This window comes from Rhyacophila brunnea, unplaced genomic scaffold (assembly GCF_057557595.1).
Source record: "Rhyacophila brunnea isolate RB1 unplaced genomic scaffold, BYU_Rbru_1.0 scaffold_3, whole genome shotgun sequence".
NCBI lineage: Eukaryota > Metazoa > Arthropoda > Insecta > Trichoptera > Rhyacophilidae > Rhyacophila > Rhyacophila brunnea.
Window position 1 is genome coordinate 46,008,665 of NW_028232965.1, and position 23,605 is coordinate 46,032,269.

The following is a 23,605-nucleotide window of genomic DNA, read 5'->3' on the forward strand; positions in this document are numbered from 1 at the left end:
GCAGAAAGCAGAATGATGTCATAAATCAAGGAAAACAGTTTTTGTACGCACGTTTGAAACTCGATAGGTAGCCGAACTGTCAAAATATTATCTATGATCAAAATATTACCGTCAGTGTCGAAATCAAAGAGAATAAAGATCTAAAACAGAACAAAAAAGATTGGTTATGGCCACATTCAATGTTCTTTCCGGAAAGTGAAATGAATCGAAACTTGAAAACATATTTATAATAGCCGGTAATGATCATTGAAAATAATATGTAATTGTTTTTAAATCACTTCACAATCACACTTCATCATTGTGAAAATAAAAACAATTTCTAGAGGATACCATAGCGAATCTTCAACCGGTCATTTGGTCATTATTTTTCGTTGCCAACATTACAAATTATAATAGAAAATGGCCGGCGTGGTCGTGCCGCTGTGATTTGACGTTTTCATACATAGATACTAAAGTTTGAAGCTATTTCGTTTAATAAACAACAAAATAAGTGATTATGGCAAACACAAAGCGGCTCGTTGCGAGTATTGTCGCCTTTTTAAGGAATCAGATGGAATCAATTACTACGACTCCCGATTCTGCTGAAAGTCTCGAGGTTGGAATACAATGTTTGGAATCTGCCTTCGGACTGACACCCGAAAACTCGCAATCTCCCGTCGATCTTTTAGAACTGTTTACGAAGCATTCACCGGCTCCTGCAGAAGTTTCAGAAAAAGATAAAGAAGAAGCCGAGGCTCTCAAGAACGAAGGAAACGCCTTGATGAAGTCTGAGAAATTTCTTGAAGCCCTGCAAAAATACACTCGGGCCATCGAGATAGACGGTAAGAATTCAATATTTTATTGCAACAGAGCCGCGTCGCACTACTACTTGAAGGACAACGACGCGGCCGTCAAAGACTGTCACACGGCCCTCTCTCTGAACCCAAACTACGCAAGAGCGTACGGTCGGTTAGGTTTAGCTCTGACAAAAATGAATTTACATTTAGAAGCCAGAGACGCTTACGAGAAGGCGTTAAGATTGGAGCCAAATAATGAAGCGTTCAAGAATAACCTGAGACTGACAGAAGAAACTTTAGCTCAGACTCCGACGTCCAATCTACCAGGCGGGCTGGAATTAGGATCGCTATTTCAAAATCCGGCTTTGATGACTGTCGCCACGCAGATGCTATCAGATCCCGCGATGCAGAACTTGATGTCAGGCATCTTGGGGAATGTGAACGGGGGACAAGCGCCCGGAGGAGGACCGGACGGAATCAATGCGCTACTGCAAGCCGGCCAACAGCTGGCGCAGCACATGCAGCAGGCCAACCCTGAACTGGTGGAGCAGTTGCGCAGTCAGATGACAGGCCCACCACAGCCTCCCCCTCCCCAACCTCCACAGCCACCCCAGCCACCTCAATAAACATCACATAATTTTATACTTATACCTTTATAGGTACTAACTATACCAGTCTAGTTTCCAGTTTGATTTTTTTGTTTGATTTCTTTTTTCTATTAAAAACCAAAATACCTATAAATTCTTCATATTCTAACATAAAATATGTCGGTAAATGTTCTTATTTTTTTGGCAATGTCCGCTCCTAATCAGAATATAATAAGGGCCTCCACAGAGTGGAGCTTTGTATAAACAAATTGCCACTTCCTCAACCTATTAACTCCGTACTCCAAACACAAATTGAAAAATAATAAGTGTATTTGCCAGACCGAGGATTCAAACCTGGGACCCCACAACATTATAAGCCGACACGTAAACCACTCGGCCATCGTGGATTATATTCATGTATAAAACAAAAAGTCCATGTTTCTTTCCTTGATAGGTAATCAAACAATATTTTTATTATATTCAATTTATTATTATGGTATATTAGGTATATTATTGATGCAATGATCTTTTGTTGTATTTAAAACAATTTTTATTAACGTTACATATTATTAAATAACGTTGATGTTACTTTAAAATACAAATAAGCCAGATTATAAAAATGCATGTTTTGTATTAAGTAGATTTTATGTGATCAGCAAAAAGTCCACCCGCATAATATTGTATCATTTTATTTTATTTTTTTGTTATAAGAGATGAATGAAATCACTGTCTAATTTCCACCATTCATAAAATGAATTAATGTTTTGTGGAACACCCTCTTTAGGTCTGTTATAAAAGGATATTATGGTAATTTGCGTAGAACACAAAATAGCCATCATTTGTAGCCCAGCTTAGATTATCGCAATTCCTATAACTATATTCCTTACCATTACAACTAAGTAAACAAATATTTGACCATTCATCAATCGGAGTAATGAAATTTGCCATCACTTTGTTTGTTTTGAATTTTGGTGGCAGTGGTTTTTGTTATGTAATATAAATTGAAGCATTTTTTTTTTTTGATAAAATAAAATACCAATTAAAATGACACCTGACTTTTTCTTAAATTGTCCCTCTGTTTTTGCACCCACCTTGTAAAGGTTCTGCAAGAACGACTTACAAGGCCCAGGTCTCGTAAAACGATTGAAAATGCGATATCGTCGGTGTTTTGTAAAAAGGGCGAATCAACCATTTTGGCAAAATTGAGATTTTAATGAAAAAATGATATTTACCTCACTAGCTTTGTTAAGTAAAAACGGCGAATTTGTATATCCACAGGAAAGTACTTACGAAAATCGTAAGGGCGAATATCCACTTAGTGTTACGGATAAAAAGTGAATGTGAATACCGACGATATGTAGAATTTGCAGGGGAGAATTATATCCACAGTAGACTCCCAATTATCCGGGCTAATGGTGTGGAGAGGCGGCACGGATAAACTGAACTATGGTTTTTTTCTTTTTAAAATACTTGGTTGAGCATTTTGCAAGTGGACTCTGTTATTGGAAGGTGATGCTGGGAATTCCGGAAATAGGGGAGGGGGGTGATGATGTACAAGAATACCAGGCACTGACCTTTTGATGTGATGAGGGCTGGCACGCACTGGCACTGTCACGGGTCATACACTCACGCACTAGTTTGCTTTAGGTCACCCTGTTCGCGGCACTTGGTACACAACTTATGGATGATAATGATAAATGATTTGTATGTACAAATATATTACAGATATGTTTTGAGTTAACTTTGGATCACTCTTGAATCACTTGGAAGTCACTCCTGAATTTGTCTGTATTTTCAATTGAATTACTAGCCACGGTAAGCTATCAGGAGCCCGCTCGCGTCTGCTGGCTGGTAGTAACTGCATGTTCTTTGCAACACGGTCTCTCATGACCCGTAATTGCTTATCGTTTGTTCTTGTAACAACACTACCGGATTTAGGGGGTGGGTGGGGAAATAAAGGTGACAATCGGCGCAACCAGGGCTTTTTTTTTGAAAACGGAACTCACTTCTAGCCAAACTTCTAACTAAAGAAAATTATATTCAAATATCTTTAAAGCAACTTTTTCTATGCTACGAAACACATAAATAAACAACTAAAGTTGTAAAAAATAAAATTGTAAAAAGATCATACTTACATTTGAATAAAAGTATATAGTGATTTCCATGGCCCCCACATCCTGAAGCGGGCCCCCTACTTATCACTAAGGTTAAAAGCAGTGTGACGCTCTATAGTAGTGTTTTTTCAAATGGTGTTCGAGGTAAAATTAAGAGTATTCAGTGTATCAATAAACATTAACCAAAAAATGCAATTAAACAACCAGATATTTTAAAATGTTAATATGCCTGGAGGAAATTAGCGCTTACGATTAGGGCAATTTTGTGATGTGCGTTGATCTCACTTATCTGGTCGATTCCCCAGGCTAGAGCCCTGTCAGCCCTCCCTTTGTGGGGAGTTGTGTGTGAGTGGTGAGAGTGGGTGGGAGAGTGGGTATTTCTGACAAAGTGTGCAGCCAGAACATTCTCTGACCTCTTTGAAATCACGTCAGGAGTCAAGCAAGGATGTGTACTTGCGCCCTTTCTTTTTATCATCATGATGGACTTCATAATGCGTAAGATGGAAGTCACATTGTAATATATCATACATTGAAACAACACAATAATAATTATTATTTATAGTTAATAGAAGGGAAATATGGGGGAAAAAACATTTAATTTTAGGATTGAAAAGAAAGGATACTTGAATAGAAAAATTCAGAATGTCTTTTTTATTGAAATTTTTATTTCAATTATATACCATCATATTACAGAGTAGAGGTATTGACGAAACAAACTATATATTTGGTCATTATCTATCATTAAGATTATTGTATTATACATTTTAAGGAATATTCTGCTAACCTATGTAATACTGGAGATCGCATCATCTAGTAGATTTAATGTATGAAAGCTATTCAACAAGTATCTGACCTTTGTTTTCTCATAAAAACAGGAGGTGTCTTCCGTAGTTACGTGTAAATTGTACATAAAACATTTCACCGTAGCACAGTTCACTGTGAGCTTTCTTATTGGAAAGAGATGACCGTAAACTATACGGTCTCCAATTAATTCAATTTTCATAGTTGATTTTGGCAAAATTCAAGAATGAAAACCTAACCTAACCTATAATCCAGTATACCGGCTATTTTCAAAATTTGTTTGCTGCTGGCTTCCTGTGAAGTGTAAACCGACAAGAACCGTGTTTTATTTAGACATGAATTTTATGTCAGTATTCAGCCATATATTTCCAATACAACATTTCACGGTGAAGTGTGATACGGCGAACTGCATACGTACAAGTTTCCAGACATGGTCCTCCGTTGGGGTGGTGGAGGGTACCATCATGCTCATGTATGAATTTTTTCTGCCTGAACCTGTGAATGAAGGAATGTATTCAGCGCCCATCAGTTATTCATGTTTTGCGAGCTGACAGAATTTCTTGAGCAGTGGTATTGCAAGAAACTTTGCATTATGCTTGGTAATACCCAAGTGGAAACCATTCGGAAGATTCAACAGGCTTTCGGCAACAATGCACCAATTCAACAACAATGCAATCCAACAATGCAACAACAAATTAAAAAGTGGTACAACCGGTTCAAAGATGGCCGCATGTCAGTGGAGAGCGCCTCACGATCTGATTGGCTCACAACAAACTGACACAACGAGGTCATTGAACATGTGTGGACTTTGTTCATGCATCACTGTCTGAGTACTTGTAAATGAGGTAAGGATAAGCACTGTTTTGATATATTCAATTATGAGTGAGAACTCGGCATTGCGGATGGTGTCCACGAAATTCAAGCTGAAGCATTGCATCCGATTTAGACTTTCTTGGCCAAATATAGCACTCCTGTAGTCCATCACGACCTACTTTCCCGACATGGGTCCTTGTGATTTTTGAATGTTCTCCAAGCTAAAAATGCCACTGAAAGAGACCTAATTTAAGTCATTGGATGACATTATGAGGAACCTGATGGCCCAGCTGTACTCCATTTCCAAAGAGTACAGCTGCTGTACCTCCACATAATTGTATTTTACCTGGCCAAAGATCGTATACTTTTGAACAGATCATATATCTGAAATCTGTAGGAATTTATGCCAGCACAAGTTATCAATGCGATGAATTCAAATCGTAATTAATTCTGAATTAGATCATTTCTGTATGCGAAAGGACACGGGAGATAAGTCTTAAAATTGAAAAATGAAATATGATTATAGTGCATATACACATCAAGAAAAAAAGCAATGAGTTGAAACGACAACATTGAGTTCAGACGGAAACGTAGAAATCCCATACAAAATTGACGAAAACTTTATTTTCTTTCAGCTCCCTGAAAAGTAGTGATTTTAGACTTATCTCCCTTTTTCTTTGGCATAGATTATACAGAGAATTAAGCCGATTAAGCGAATACGGTCTAAATTTCAATTCAAATAATCAGAAAGATTACACCCTCTCTGGTGGTGATAAACGATTAATATCCTTATATATTTTATAATAATTTAATATGCAAGGCACACTATATTTTTTTTAAATAAACGTATACTCACTTCATAAATTGATTAATAATTATAGAGATCAATAAATAACTTACACATTTATACAACAGCCGATTCCGCTTAATTGGACCACCGGTTAAATGGAGCAACCGCTCCTTTGGGTGAAATCCCATGAAACAAAAACCAAACCAAGGAACCAACAGTAATTTATATCATTTAATTGGGACAATACTCCGCATAAGTGGGACAGTAATTTTTTTACATATTATGTTGCACATAATCTCAAGAAAAAAATTATGTATTAACAATTTAATATGATGTGATCTCATATTATATAACACCACTCCAATTATGTGTTGTTTTGTTTTTAATGTATTTTTTCAGAATTAAATTGTATGTACCTACTTATTATTATAATATAGGTATTGTTAGAACTTATTATTCTCTTGGCTATTGTATACAAATAAACCAATTTTATTTTTTAAAGACAAATATTACACGCCCACGATGGTCGAGCGGTCACCGCGTCGGCTTATAATTTCATGGGTAGTGGGTTCAAATAAGTGTGTTTGGACCAAAGTATGGATCTAATAGGTTGAGCAAGTGGCCAACATCCATTTCTCATAAAAATAAAAATCTGTTAACACAACCAGGCCCATATGATCTTCTTAGGATGTGTGTTCTTTTATGAGGAATTCACTTAATTGGGCCATAATGCCCTAGTCTTGATATGTCCCAATTAAGCGGAATCGACTGTATTTTCAAAATTAACCAGTTGGTAAATAAAAAATATAACATCCAATTGTTATTTTTATCACACTTTGATAAAAATCAGTATAATGAATGACCTTTGTTTACAGCTATGTCATAATAATATTAACTTTCCGCACCTAAATAATGTTATAATTATTTACACAATAATTCTAATAACAGCAACCTAACCTAACCCACTTATAATATGCACAATGTATGAATGAAAATTCATCCAGTTTAATACACTGAAAGATCACAATATAGGAGATGATTTTGAATAGCTATTGTCTACACTTGTGCATTTTTGTGCCCTACATGAATGCGTCGCAGGACATGCATGAAGTGTGCACATATTTGCCTCAAACCAGTTAAAGGTCACCTTTGCGCCGTTTTTAGTGACCAGCAATGGATTTCTGTTCAATATCACATCAGTGTTGGTAACCGAATAATACTGCAAAAATGTAAAATAGTAATTTATACTATAACTTTACTCAAAATATATTATAATTTTAATGGATTCAAAATGAAAAATGTTCCGTGTATAATGCACCGGCTAGACGACAGCGACTTTCCTGCGCGGTATAGCGACTTGTCTACTCAGTATAGACTTTTACAGCACTTTTCGGTTTGCGCGAGCTTCAGTTTTCTCGTCCATACACACGGGCTTCCCGATACAAACCGGTTTGCGCAGGTAAGCTTGTCGCAAAGCATGAGCGTCTAGCCGGCACTTTAGTTTTTTCAGAAACATACTATTTACATTTTATATAATATTACGTATTATAATCATCATAGAAAAAGACGCCGATACTGCTTTCAGTGAAAAATATAAAACTATTTGACATACAAATTTACAGTTAAAAGGAGTGCGTTCAACACATTCAATCTAATGCATGCGCTAAACGACTTTGAATGTTGAAGCGAAGTTAAAGATAAAAACGCTCAAGTGTGGACATAGGTAATAGGTTTTGTGTTCACAATTTTTAACACATTTAAGACTGTCGAGGTCACCCATTGGTGTGAGGCAGTGTGTAATCAAATGCAGTTTAATAAACTATTTTTTTTTTATTTGAGAATGTAACATTGAAAAAAATTATTGATTAAAAAACTACTAATTAATTTCATCACAATTCAATGGGACGCACATAGAATAGTTGGTAGAGCATATTGGCGCGAATTCAGTGGGGGTTCGAATCCTGGTGGTATTTATTGATATTTTTTCGAAAAAGATTTTTTCTAGTGATTATATGTTTTCTCTGACATCAAATTATGTATGTTCAAATGCATTTTGCTATTGAGCAATTAAGTTCATGAATGACAAAACTGACAATGGTCAATGTACAATTTTGGCGTCTATGTGAGGACCTCACAAATACTAAGAACTTATCAAAATCTCATTGGTTTATTATTATGCATTAGGTAAGCACTTCTGAATAATAATCCATACAGATTTTATAATATGGGCAGTTTGTAGGCAAGCTGTTGAATTTCCTTTGACATATTCCAATGAGATTATATATGTTACACCGAATGTGCGAAATTGACTATTACATGAAATGGGCAAAATTTTGGCTAATTCATGTAATAGTCAAGCCTGTTGCCTTATTCATGAATTAGGTAAATTTTCTGCTGAGTACATGAATTCGCCAGGGTATGGAATTCTTGAACTGTCAACATGACAGAAGAAAAAGTAAATTTAATATGGATGGTTTTATTAGTTATAATTGGACATAATATAATATTATTATTATTAGGTTAGGTTAGGTTTTGTAATTCTGAATTAAATTATTCAACTGAATGTCCATTTTGAGGTTAGCTATCAAGTGTCAACAAACTATCACAAACATTCAATCGACCATTGCACAATTGATACCCAAGCACGAATCAAATCGCGAAAATACTTTTCAATAAAAGTCTTCCGTTATCATATTATAGTTCTAGATTTTTTTGCGCATAGTAAATGGATATGAACATCATTGTAGTTATTGATTGGTATATTTTTATATCATAATCAATGACATTTGACACATTTGTTTAGTTTGATTAGTTGCAAAAAACACCACCGGAGCGCGATCATCTATTTTGACCATAGATAATATATGTACATTTTGACCAATGCATGAGCATTTTATACATTTAGTTTAGTTGCAAAAAATACCACCGTAGCGCTACTATCTAATTTGTCCAATACATGAACTAGGCAAAAAAATTACTGCCGAATTCACGCACTCTCCAGATATTTTGTCTAATTCATGAATAAGGCAACGGGCTTGCATTTTTCATGATTTAGGCAAAATTTTGCCCATTTCATGTAATATTCAATTTCGCACATTCGGCGTAACATATATATGAAAACACAATATTTTGATAGAGAATTTGAGAGAATGCTTTAATTATTGGTTCATGGATACACGAATGATGTTTATTTTTTTCAAATGTTTTTCGGTTAGTTCACCAACGGTTCATTATAATACATATAACAAAAATAATGAAAAAATTGCATCTTTTCAAATAATTGTTATTACTCGATAGCGAATATTACTAATTGCAAAATATTTTATTAATCCATGATATAAATGAGAACAATGTTTGACATATTATAATAGGTATATCACCACGCCATCACTAAACTAAGCGACAATTTAAATTATTTGACTAGTATAGTAAAATACAATAAAACGATTCAATATATTAGGTATGTCAGATATCCCTATACAACATACATAGTTTTCTAGAGATTATCATAAGACAAGACATTAAGAATATAATTCATTGTTTACTCATTTTTGCAGATAAATAAATTTATGTATAGAATATCATAGAATTCTTTCAGAAGAACATGCCATGTCTACATAAAATTTCATTAATATATAGTTTACAGTCTTTTCAGATTCATTTGATTAAATGATCACGATTCCTTTCACTACAGAAATATTTAACAAAAACTTTTCAAAACGCAACAAAAATAGTTCAACATGAAATAATGAATTTTGGTGAAGCTTTTAATTAAAAACATAAAATACTAACTTTGAAACAGAGCTGTGGAATCCTTAAATTTTTAATGGTTTGGTTCCCGAAAAACAAATGTAAGAGGTTCGGTCCGGCTCTACAAAATCTCTAAAATCCCCTAAGACATTGAACATTAATTTGACCACAGCTATTGTCTAACATTCATAAAAAATAAGTTAAAACATCTACTACGTACCTAATTAATTAATAAGTGAAAACCACAATCATTTCAAACAATTTTTTTCAAATTGTTGATGAAAAACTGCAATGTTTTTCAGGAATTCTGGGTTCTCAAAATTCTGAAATAAGACTATCAGTTATGATTATGGTGGTCTCGATTCGAGAGGTCATTTCCGGTTTGATTCCCAGCTCTGCTTTGAAGTGACTAGATATTAACAACCGACATTAACAATTGTTTATAAATACTATACATTATGAATATTTAACAATACTACATAAAGAAAACATATTATTATTTAGCTACACATTCATAACTACATAAAGGTATTTTTGAGTATCATAACCGCTAGCATGGTTATATCGGTAAATAATTCCAAACTATCAGTAAAGAGAAACATAGTGTGAACTATGTTACTTCGCGGTCTTCGGCAAATTACTTATAGAAATTGAGTAAAACCTGCGTTCATTTTTCTTTATAAATACTGGATGGATTACGTTGAATTGTAACATTTATTACACGCATCAAATAAATATTACGATAACTAATACCTACTTTCGCCTATTGTTTTTCTTTTAGAAAAACCCCATTTAAGGCTAACTTTTTACCGTCCATATGAATAGAGAAAAAAAGTATAGTCTCCACACGACACAAGTATACATAAACAATGTAAATTTATGCTTGAGCCGTGTCATTGAAAAACCCAACGAAAAATACATAACTGGTTCAGACTTGTGTAAATCTCTGCTACACACATTCACTTATACGCAAGTATATAGTATAGAAATTCAAACATTTTCATGTCACCTATACAGTCAAAAGACTTGTGCAATATTATCATACACAAGGTATATTCGTGCAAAAAAATCCATAGCCGGCTTTATGAAAAAAAAAAATTAATTCAAATCTTCGGTTAGCAGATGCAGCTCAGCCATTGACAATAATTGCTTTTTTAAATACATGATTGGCACCGTCACAAACTAAATCGTCACGCAGAAAAAATCAACATGAAAATTTTTACCTGCCACATTTATTTTTACTGTCATAAATTGATATATTGAATTACTTTTGAAATATATGTTCAACAGTGCTGTTAAAAATGATTATTTAAGATAATTGACATCATAGGTCACATCTAAAAAACAGCTTTGACAACTTTGAAATCTGGTATTTTACATAATGGTAAAACTGTCAAACGCAGGAAGTAGTCAACTCAAAACACGTGCTTTTGAGGTGTGACAGTTTAGGTGTGAGGGTGCTGATTGTGTAACTAATTTTTTTCACTGTTAATTCTTGGTAGAAGGCCATAGTAATTAGTAATAAATAACATCACAATATTAATATCATTTTTTTGTACTTTTTCCACTTTTTACATTAATAGTGATACAAAAGTGGATAAAGTAAAATGATAAAAAATATTTGTGTTATTATCTATATAACAAACATTGTTATTTTATGTTGTAGTGATTTTCACTAGGCAAAAATAAATTTCACAAATCAGTATATTGATTAACATTATTATACAAATTACCAATTACAGTTTTTACAAAAATATAAGCCGATTAGTGTTGACTTGCTGCATATTTATTTTGAGCTTTTTTGAAGGCAAATAGCTATTTAATATTACAATTCTTTGGCACTATTTCTTTCCACCAATCATTGGGATATAAGTACTTCTGGATCTCGATGCCATCTGAAATAATAAACAATAAAAAAATTGACAATTCACAGTAGCTATTGCAGACTTTAATTAATGTGGGGTGGGGGGTTACTGCCAAAATGCCAAAAAATTGTACGAAAGTCGAGGAACGCCTTTATCAATATTTGATGTTTATATTATTATATTATTATCGGTAATGTTATGAGGTATTACTAAGGTTATAATATTTTATATCATAATATTGCTCCCCACGATGTTTTCATTAAAAATTCCTAGCTCTATAAGCATTGACAATAATTATATCAAATGGAATGTAAAACGTTGATATTTTTTTTTTTCGACCATGTCCGATCCTAATAGGATCATATGGGCCTCCACAGAGTAGAGGTTTGTATTAACAGATTTTTTTTTTTACGAGAAATGGATGTCAGCCATTTGCTCAACCTATTAGGTCCATACCCTGACTCACACACACATTGAAAAACAATATGTGTACTTGCCAGACCCAGGATTCGAACCTGGGACCCACGGCATGATAGTCCAACGCTTATGCCGCGCGGCCACCGTGGGCGTCTACGTTGGTATACGCTTGATAAATTTTATTATGTGAACAAAAAACATGTTATATTTAATATTTTTTATAAAATGAATTCCACGTGAATAAAAATATATAAATTACAAAGTTCATGCTGAAGCTTGTGACAGATTCAGCATATTTTATGAACTTTCATGACATAACTACATGTTAATAATATGTATAATATGTAATATGTGGGGGGGGGTTCTGCCAACAATCTCGAAATCGTGTTATGGAGTACAGGAGAACCTCGACTTTCGCACATAATTGGTTCCTGAAAGTGTGTGCGAATGATAAATGTTCGAAAGTAGAGGGAAGTAAAAAAATAAATAAATTGCGTGTATTTTAAAATATTTATTTATCAAGTAAATATAAGATGTTTAAGAGACATGTTTAAGTGGGGTTTGCGGGTATTTCCCTTAAAAAGTTATCAAGAGTTAACTGTTTGCCACTCTTCTTTTTCTTATTTTTAATAAAATATTTTAAATGGTAAATTATTAACTTTTTCAATATTGTTTTATTGCTGGCACGAAATGTAAAGTGAACCAATCTTTAAATATTAACGCAGTAACCCAGGCTTTTTAATTTGATTAGCAAATGACTGGAAGCAATACTTTATCTTTCCCTTTCAATGCTCTGGGATTTTCTGGTTGATAAATTAACATTGGCATCAATTTTAAATCACCAGCTAAGTTTCCACCAAGAAGCAATGTCAATCGGTTTTTAGAAGGTTTATGCACAGGGGCAACTGATTCTTCCTTAGATAAGAATGTACGACTACGCATTTGTTTCCAAAATAAACCTATCTCATCTACATTAAATATTTGGCTAGAGGAATATTCTCCATCTTCAATAATTTTGGATAATGAGGAAATAAATTTTTTTGCAGCATCTTTATCCGCATCAGTCGATTCTCCAGTGAATTTAATATTATGAAAAGAAAACCTCATTTTAAAATTGTTAAACCAACCGTTACTTGCTTGAAAAATCGTGTTAGAATCTTCTTTTAATCTAGCCTTCCAATCTTTGTGCAAACTAAGAGCCTTCGTTTGAATAATTGAAATACTCAGAGGCAGTGGCGATTTTCTCATGAGAGCGGTGGAGCGGTGCACACCCACCCACCCACTCAATTTATGCGAAAATATTTTTTTTTTAAATAAGTATTTCATTTATATTTGATTTATTAAAAGTGTTCTGATCTATTAATTACCGTGGTCATTAATTCATATACAAAAACAAATTCCAATATGTGTTTTTAACCGGCTATTTTAAAGACTTGTTCATTTGAGCGATATACCGTGTCGCTCGTCTGTCGGAAAGCGCCCGGAAATCTTATATCGATTAATGCTTTTGCAATGAGCAAAAAACCAATATGTACATATTTTTTCATCGTGAAATGTCGTCTACGCGAGCGACGGTTCAAGTCGCTCACGTCCGAATGCCTACTTCGAAGAACGTCGGGAATATTCGGTCTTAAAACCATACAGCCCGTATTACACAACAATTATTGTTTGACAATTTTTATTCAATATTATTATAAAAATAAATTCGTTTCACAGTACGTATATTAAATTTCCGCACATGTTGACAATATTTCTCAAATTTAAGCGAAGTACAATTTAAAAATAAACTTCAAGTTTTTTTCAGTTTGACAACTAAATTCACAATGTTTATCAATTATGATATCTCTCCAAACTAGCTCTGTGGGGTTTTAACATGCGTGGTAGGGTGGAAATCGTAAAATATCACGGCTAAATGCTTTAATAATGTTAATTTTGATGAGTTACTGCTTTCAAGAGCCACATTAAATCAGGTCACCTATTTTCTTAATATGTTATTGAAGTAAGTCATTCCTTAATATGTTGCTTCTCATAAGCGGAAGTTCTATTTTTTATTCGAATTGAATGATAAATGGCATTACTGATGGTAATATTCTCAATAATTGTCCATTCAATAAAATAAAACATTTGCTAACACGAAGACGAGATTGTCACGCGTTGGCAAGTTATAGTATTGCAGCTTGTAATATTGACGTGGTTTCCGGCTGCAACAGCTGATCAACATCGCCAGTTGCCATTAGTTCCCGCTTATTGGTAATGTAAAACGGTGGTGCGCGCTTGTTAAATTATTTTTCAATGTGATATTTTTAGTTACTGTGTACATTAGTTTTTTTTAAAATGGCACCTTTTGATGTTGAGTACATAAAAAAACATTCTAATACGTTTGAAGAACGCCTTCGTATTAAAAGCAGCAGCAGACCTGTTCCTAACCTAAAATTAAAACAACAATGCGTTTCAAAAACTAAAAAGTACGAAAGAACATTCAATGTTAAACAATATGAACAAAATTCATGGCTGTGTGGATGTGACAAATTAAATGCACTATTCTGTTTTCCATGTATTGTTTTTAGTGGCAGTGACGAGTGGACCATCAAAGGTGTAGTGGATTTGGCGCACTTGACAATAAAAATTAAAAAACATGCTGCTTCACAAATACATTTAACAAATTGTATGCATTTGGCCGCTTTAGGAACGATGAATATACGGCAACAACTGGATTCAGGGTACCGAAAATCAATCAAAGAATTTAACGAAAAAGTTGATAAAAATCGATACATATTATCCAGATTGATTGATTGCGTTAAATTCTGTGGCGCATTCGAATTAGCACTACGTGGGCATGACGAATCAGCTGGATCGCTAAATCCAGGAGTGTATAAAGGGTTGGTGAATTTTGTTTCTGAAATAGATCTGTCAATGAAAGAGCATTTAGATAGTAATAGTGCTTTTAAAGGAATTTCATGTAACATACAGAACGATATTTTGGATGCAATGCTTATGGTATGTCAAGATGAAATTAAACAACAAATTGCTAGCTGTAGATTTGTTGCTGTTCAAGCAGATGAGACAACTGATATATCGACACAAACACAGCTTGTGTTTGTTATAAGATATACAAAAGATGGCGAAATTTTTGAACGATTTTGGAAATTTATACATCCGAAAGGACATACTGCCAATGATATCGCTGCAGAAATTCTGAAAGAGTTAGAAATTTTACAAATTGACAAAAATAAACTTGTTGGTCAATGTTATGATGGTGCTGCTGTTATGTCGGGACGATTAGGAGGTGTACAATCAATTATAAAGTCTACATTTCCTTACGCATTTTTTGTCCATTGTTACGCACACCAATTTAACTTGGTTTTAGAAAAAAGCGTAAATGTAAATAGAAATGTGGCAAATTTTTTTGCAAACTTACATGCATTTCCACCTTTTTTCTCGAGATCATCTAAACGTATGGAGATTTTGAAAAATATAGTGAAGAAGAAAATTCCATCAGCCAATCAAACTAGATGGAATTTTAATATACGGACAGTTCGCGCTGTTCATGATAATAGTGAATCATTGAAGGAGTGCTTAGACGTTCTATTAAACGATAATTCCAACGACTACAACACAATTAATCAAGCTGAAATGTTACTGGGTTACTTAAACAATAATTTATTTATATTTTGGTTAAATTTTTTTTCAAAAGTAATGCCTGTGTGTGAAATATTATTTCAACAGTTTCAATCGCGCAATATTGATAATATTAACTCTTTTACTCCCAGCTGATTTAGCCTAGCATATGCGAAAACTCCCAAGCGTTTTTTGACAACAAATCGTCGATTTAGTTTTTTTTAAATAACTAATTCTACACATGTTTTAAAAATTTGAAACTTTTTTTGTGTGTTCTCAATGGTGTATAAAGCAATAATAAGTAATAATATTGATAGTTTACATCAATAAAACAAAAGAAAAAAATAATGTATCAATATTTATTTAGAAATGAACGGATAAAACTATGTTTGAACAACAAAACAAGTGTGACAACATTTTTTTATTTATAATTGATATATCAAATTTTATAATATAATCTATCCTTATGTAGTAACAGAAAAAAAAATAAACATATTATTATTTCTCTATGAAATAGAATTTTTATAAAGTAATCAAAAAAAATCGTATAGTGTCAAGGTATTCAAGAATATTATTCAATTCACGAAATCGCAAGAGAATTCGATACAGTATCGACGACTAACTGATATGGAATGAAGTAATTTCAAAAAATAAGTCTCAAAGCACTAAATCATTTATAATATTATTTATATTCATGTATTTTTTCACCATCTTACCAAAAATACAGTGGCATCCATTGTTAGTTCAAAAATTACAAATTTCATTTTGTAATGTGATATATGAATCATAAAACAACTAAAAGAAATATCAGAATTTAAAATGTGTCATAAAAATAATGTTTTATTATTTTTATGACCCTCTTTGGTCTCAAGTTCGACAGCAGAGCAATTATGACTTGTGAGTTATTAGGGTATGGCATAATTATAAACAATGCCGACACTAAAATAAATGTTAGTCACCACCCAACACACAGTGAATATAATGCTTCGTCTACATGAACGAAATATGACGGGAAAAAATTTGGAATAAATCGTAAATTTGGTTCCAAACTTTCGGCCGATGGATCGGCCCAGATGGAGTTTTCGCATAGGTATGGTGGGCCGAAATATCGGCCCCGTGGGAGTAAAAGGGTTAAGATCCAAAATAGTGTTGGTGATTTCGAACGGGCAATGGTTAATATCCGCCAATCATCTGATACCTTAACTGAACCTATAGTGACAAAACGTCGGCGAGTGAATGATTTACCCTGTTTAGTGGAATCCAAGCAAGTGTGTGATTTAATAATTAATCAAGCAAAAGACCGTTTTCAATTTTGTGATCATTTATTAGCATCCAAATTATTTTATTCTGATCAATTTATTAATTATCATAAATCTTTTCCTACAAATGATTTTAATTTGGTGACTAAAACGTATGACTTTTTAGATAAAAATAAATTCAAAAATGAATTGTCTGTTATTTACAGCTTGGATAATTTTTATAATGCTGATGGTGCCTCAGCATTATTAAACATTTTAATCGAAAAAAATCTCATTGACACATTTACGGAAACGGTTTTACTATTAAACTTAATTTGTACTATTCCGATGACATCAGTGGAAAGCGAAAGATGTTTTTCCACACTCAAACGGATTAAATGTTTTAGTAGAAACACCATCGCGCAACCAAGATTGAACGCATTATGTATGCTCAGTATCGAAAAAAAAATGATACAAGAGATTCCTGACTTCAACAAACGCGTAATTGAAAAATTTGTGTCTATGAAAAACAGAAGAATGGATTTCTCATACAAATGAACAATAAATCCCGGTCACTGCCGGATACGAGATATTTCGGTACTACCTACTAATAATTCGGTCAAAACAAATTGTTTGTGTCTACCAGTTTGTGTAAAAGTTTAAAATCCATTTTTTTTTCAAGAAAAACTGTTTTTAGAAGTACAACAAATAATAAATGGTGAGTTATTTATGATTTCTTTTAAATGTACTTAATTAAAAAACCAATAGTTTTTTTGATTTTTTGGTGAAGTTTTGATGAAGGCAAATGCCTTTTTACTGCAGTCAACAGGTGAAAAAAGTGAACTCCCAGTAAAATAACTCACCGGTCGCCACTGCTCAGAGGGACATCTTTTTGATGTTGGTCATCGATCCATGATGTCAAAGATTTTTCCATTTCATCCATAACTATGCCGTGTCTTTTGGAAACAATCTTTTAAGATATATTTACACAATTATCACAACATATCGTAGACCTGTTTGTATCATACGAACGTCCGATTGATGCAAAAGATTCACCACTATCAGAACGTCTAATAGTTTCCATCTTTGTCTCGATCGTGTGAAGTTTATGAGTCCTTGATTTCTTTTTGTTCGTATCAACACTGCAGTTTCAGCCAGCTCACAAGCAAAGTGACAGGTATGAGCAGAATGCAAATGATGCAAGAAATGCACTTGCTTGTGAGCGAGCGAGAGGGCGATATCTTTACCCCACAGCGCGACGTTTTAAAAAAACGATTTTTTTAAATGTGCGAAATAGCAAATTGTGCGAAAGTCAAAAGTCGAGGTCCGCCTGTAATTGCAATTTGAACTTTGACATGCCCTTTAACATCAGACATAATGCTAATTTCTTTGTGCTTTATGTGCATGTTGTATATATCAGATGACCTTGATTTTTCTTTTTGGTACAATAACCTTAATGTATCGTGGGTCCCAGGTTCAAATCCTAGGTCTGGCAAAAACACATTGTCTTTCAATTTGTGTTTGAGTATGAGTATGGACCTAATAGGTTGGGCAAGTGGCTAACATCCATTTCTCGTAAAAACAAATCTGTTAACACAAACCTCCACTCTGTGGAGGCCCATATTATGATTTTATTAGATCGGACATGGCATGTATACTATTCACAGAAATGGAATATCCATCTATCTTTAAAAGGATTCATATTATGTAGTTCAGTAAGGGGTCCTCTTAAACAGTATTTTAAAAAATAATAATATATACCTCTAGGAACAGGCATGGAAAACTCTCCAAACTTCTTTATTGGTAATGGTGATTCCACTAAGCTGGGCGGAAAACAATGTAACGACGGTACCATTCCGCAATCCGGTGGCAAGATTCTTCGTTTCCACCCGATACGCCGTGACACTTCTATCTATAGAAATTGTACATAAAAGACAAAAACAAAGATTAGTTCGTTAATTAATAATCACAAATTTTTGGGTGGTTCAAGTTCATTTAGTTCGTTTTAAAAGCTGTTTTTATTCCTGGAATGAAACAGTAGTCAAACCAATCTTGAAAAAGTGGCGTTGTGTCATTCATGTCTTTTTATTCCAACAATAATATAGCGGTAAAGTAAATTTATCGATTCCCTTGAAGGCTCTTGGATTTTTAGATGATGTCATTGTGGTTTATATTTATATTTTATATTATTTTATACAATTTTAATACCTTACTAGCTGCCCGGAACTACACCTAATGGGAGCAAATGTGATGTGATGTGAGATTTGCTATTTGGTAGTGAAAAATAAAATTGGTTTATTAGAAACTTCAAATTTTAGTTTTAATATTAGATAAATATAGTGGAATAATATTTAGGTACCTATCTGTTATTATGTTATTGATTTGTAATAAGTTAATAACGTACAACAGCTTGCCTACTCCACGTGAAAATTAGATGACAATTCTTAGATTTATGCTGGGCAAAAAACTAATTCACTATTTATCATAAGTCGTCGGCGAAAATAAATTTTAAAAAATCCTGAGGACACCAAAGTTATTTTTCTGAACCGATAATACCATCAGATGCAGCTAATATCATGTTGTTGAAGTACATTTGAATTTCTTTAAAGCAGTTTGTTAAGCTTCCCCACTCCACACAGTTTTGTTAGATAAGCAATAATTCTTAGATTCAAGCTCGGAAAATAACTGATCCTGTTCCGATCAATAAATAAAAATACATTTAAAAACGACACTTTCTGGTATTGAGAATAAATTGTCATATAAACGCAGTTTGTATGCATGTGAGAATAATTGGGATGATCATTGTTTTTTTTAATCTTGTATAAAATGAGTGGATAGTATGCAGATGACATAAGAAACGACATTCAATTGTTTCTTTTTTATAAATCTGGTATAAAATGAGTGGATATCAGAATAATGCGTTTTGAATTTGGAATAATTACAATATATAAACATAATATTTTGTTATATTGGAATAAACCCATTACACGTTTATTATATGATTGCCAAAATGATGACTGTGATAGTATTTTTAAATAGAATCCGGAGTAATTTGTAAGACAGATAATAATAAAACAAGAAGAGAAAATAAATTAATAGAAAATTGATTACCATTGGATCGATTTCAAAAACTATCAACTCAACTTTCATTCCAACAAGCGCCGGGTCTGTCACCGTGTAAATTCCTAAAATTAAAACAGAATAAATCACAGATATTAAACTACTATGATAAAAGGAGTAATATGAACCATTGAATAATAACATTTCGATGGGTTAGTATACAGATATCAGTTGTATATCCAGCAGTGGCGAAGGCTCCATACTAAGCGATTATTTAAAGCCTACCTTCTAAGAAAACTATATCTTCAAGTATTTATTTCAAATTGCAATAAATAAAAATATGGAATATTTTAAAATATTAAGAGTCATCTATTGTGTGAATTTGAATGTAGATTGGCCCGACTGTGTAAATTAGTCAAGTTTAGAATCAAACAAAAAATTACAAGCGAGTAGCGACATCTGTTTTTTTTCTTTGAATGACGATTGTCGATTATTGACTTCATAATCGAAAATTGTTTTCTATACTTATTATGACTCATCTTTTCAAGCAAGTCTACAAATTTTATCGCGTTTCGGAAGCGTTCGAGTGACCGCTTCCAACTCTTTTTGCAAAGTTTATTGTCTATGCCTGCCGCTTTAAATAATAATAAATAAATAAGATGATTTAAAAAAATAATGTCTATTGGGTTCAATCAGATATAATTATTAATTGATTTTAAAAATAACAAATAATTGTATCTCGTGATAATTATTTAGATTAGTTCAGTCATAGACAAACATAATTTATATCGTTTTAATTCAGTCAGATTGTTGTTCAAAACATGGTGGTATAGTTTTATTTTGTGAGACAATTCTGTGATTTATTGTGTTCTGAATGTGGATAGATTATCTTTTTTTGTACCCTAAGTCATTCGTCAGTGCTTCAAATACAAATTATTTGTAAAAATGTCTAGTTTTCCAACTGAAATTGGTCATTGCTGTAGTACGGATCAAATTTTAAAAATATCGTTTTCAAGTTTGACGTTTATCCAAAAATCAGAAATTATCAAAGCTGGAAGATCAACCGTATACAGAATAATTCTTCTAAATGGGATGAAGATTCTTTAACCTTTGCAGATGCTTATGATAGTAAATTTAAAGAATTTGAATTTAACTTTTACTTAGGAATATTCTCCGAAATCTATGCCCGAACGGATATTTTATTTAAAATTATTCAAAGTAGAACTGTAAACATTTCTTATTCCATTAAAAAAATTAACGAATTTAAAAAATGGTTAGAGACCGACTTCCAAAATAGTTTTAGTAATTTATATAATAAATATAAAAACCTCTGTGAACCACCAAAAAAACGTCGCAGAAATGAATTAAATGATGAGCAATATTTTAAAATCATTTTTAAGGAGGTTTGCGATAACATTTTAATGCAAATGAACGATAGATTTGTTTCATTTAAAAAATTAAATTTTTTCGAATTACTTGAACCGACGCTATTTAAATCGTTTAAACGAAAATTTCCAGATAAACTATTTGAATCCCTGAAAAACAGTTATTCTGGTATTTTTGATTCAAGTCAATTGAAAAACGAACTTAAAGTCATTTATTCTTTACCAGAATTTCAAGATTCAAATTTAAGAGAGTTGTTCGAATATTTTAAAAACAAAAAATGTCTAGTGGAAGCTTTCTCACAGACTTATAAACTAGTCAAATTATTTTTAACGCTACCGACCACGACAGCGACGGCAGAAAGGAGTTTTTCTACTCTAAAACGTGTCCACATATATTGTCGAAATACTCAAAATCAAACTAGATTATCGAATCTTTCAATTATAGCTATTGAAAAAGAATTATTAATTAAATTAAAACGTGGGCAAACATTTTATGATGATGTTTTAAAAAAATTTCTGCAGAAAAACAGACGAATTGACTTGAGTACAAATGATCATATAGTAAGCCTTTATATTAATTACCTACTGAAATATCTTGAAGTGTTTTGAATGGCAAAATGACAACAACGGCTTTTTTCAAAGCCACCAATGATATATTTTTGGGCGTATGTTACGTGTATGAATGTTTATGAAAATACATAATTTAAACTCATCGCTCAATTTTATACCGTCGGTGAGCTATTGAAATTTCAACGATTCAGTGTGTCGTTGTCATTAGTGTGCACATATTATTATTCATCAGTACTAATATCGTAAGTATTATCTTCTTATTTCCTGTAAGTATACCTTACAAGTGTGCTATTTTTCTCTGATCTCTACAGCTTACCTCTTCCCAAAAGTCACCTTCGCCACTGATATCCAGTATAGTATGTTTTGAAAAATCAAATTAAATGAAAAATAAAGATGAAATGGATATATGTATTATTATGTACCTAATTGAATGATACACTACCTATCTTCTCAAATGTCCTATTTGAAATTTTGCAATTTGATATCAAAGCAATAACCCGATTCGATTTACAATTGAATCTCCAACTATAAGAAAAATAGTTTTCTCAATGTTGGCTGCATTTGCATCCTATTGGTTACTTAATAATTATGTTTTTAGTTATTTTACAGTAGGTATTCATCTAAATAATGATAGTTCATCATAAAATAAAACTTATTTTAAACTTGTAATAGTTCAAAGCATTTTAATCCTAATGTCACTAGCACAAGTGAAGCTTACTACAAATGAATGTGCAATGTAAAAAGACATGAAAATAATTCCATCATTAAAATTTCTAAACTTATTTTTTCTTCCTTTACATCAGGGCATGTGGCCTGATGAAAGTAGTGTACTAGGGCAGTGAAACAATCACAAAAACAACTAAACTTTCAGAAAATCGTATATGTATGAATCAAACACGGAGCCACCGGATGGAAAGCCAGTGCAACGCATTGGACTATGAGGGCCTAGATATATTTAGGCTTCATCTCTATAGAACAGATCAGAAGGATATCATTGACGATAATACACCATAATACAATAATAAACCAATGAATAATATGTTATTCCAACAACTTGCCTTCAGATGATGTGTATGCAATATTTAGACCACTCGATCGGAACATTTTATTAATACTGTCTTCGTCGTGATTGAGCTCTTCATTTTTTAGGCATAACTCCACATCAGATTGCCATGGCAAGGCCTTCCCGATTCGAATTTGACCCCAGAGAGAACCATAACAAAGATAATGAGTCAAACCGAGGCGAGTCAGGGCCTTATGAACCCTAAAGCAAATAAAATTATTATTATAATAAATAACAGAGCATGTCTTTAGCAAAACTTCTCGCCCGTATACAGTAAATATCTATAATACTAATCCAGTGTACGTCTTCGCCACTTCCTGGGGAGGTTACTTAATAATTTTGAGATCATGTTAAGAATGTTCAATATTTCAACATTACCTGTCTGACAGTGAATGCAGATTTTTCATAAATTCATCAGAATTTTTACAAGTATGTGTAAAATTATCGGCGCTTTCAAATGATTGAAACAAAAGCCAAGTTGAAGTGAAAACAAATATGAATGCAATCAAAACGACTAGTTTAGATAGAGAAAATCGCATGGCGAAAAAAAAAATCTTTCAGAACAAGAACTATTTAGCATTAATCAAAAAGAGTTCTTAAAATTCAAAATCGTATGTGGCTGTCATTAAAATCATATACGGTTCAAGTCATAGATAAGTTAAAATGTCAAAATAATACCAGAAACAAGATACCATAGACTAAAAACAACTTTTTGCACCAGAAGCAAAAAGATTATGAAATTACCAGCATCTTTTTAT

General features: G+C 32.8%; 2 protein-coding genes across 2 annotated transcripts; one reads left to right on the forward strand and one right to left on the reverse strand.

The window, feature by feature from the left end:
- The first annotated feature begins 56 nt into the window (after positions 1–56).
- Positions 57–2,411, forward strand: LOC147068432 (small glutamine-rich tetratricopeptide repeat-containing protein beta-like). The gene has a single exon (XM_085953128.1). The coding sequence runs from the start codon at positions 497–499 to the stop codon at positions 1,400–1,402; it is 906 nt and encodes a 301-aa protein (XP_085809254.1). The 5' UTR covers positions 57–496; the 3' UTR covers positions 1,403–2,411.
- On the reverse strand, positions 1,427–23,496 carry LOC147068433 (uncharacterized). The gene is made up of 5 exons (XM_085953130.1): positions 23,226–23,496; positions 22,843–23,048; positions 19,881–19,954; positions 18,531–18,681; positions 1,427–11,526 (listed from the first exon to the last, which is right to left on the reverse strand). Exons 1-5 carry the CDS (start codon positions 23,384–23,386, stop codon positions 11,447–11,449), a joined length of 672 nt encoding a protein of 223 aa, XP_085809256.1. The 5' UTR covers positions 23,387–23,496; the 3' UTR covers positions 1,427–11,446.
- Between the last annotated feature and the right edge of the window lie 109 nt (positions 23,497–23,605).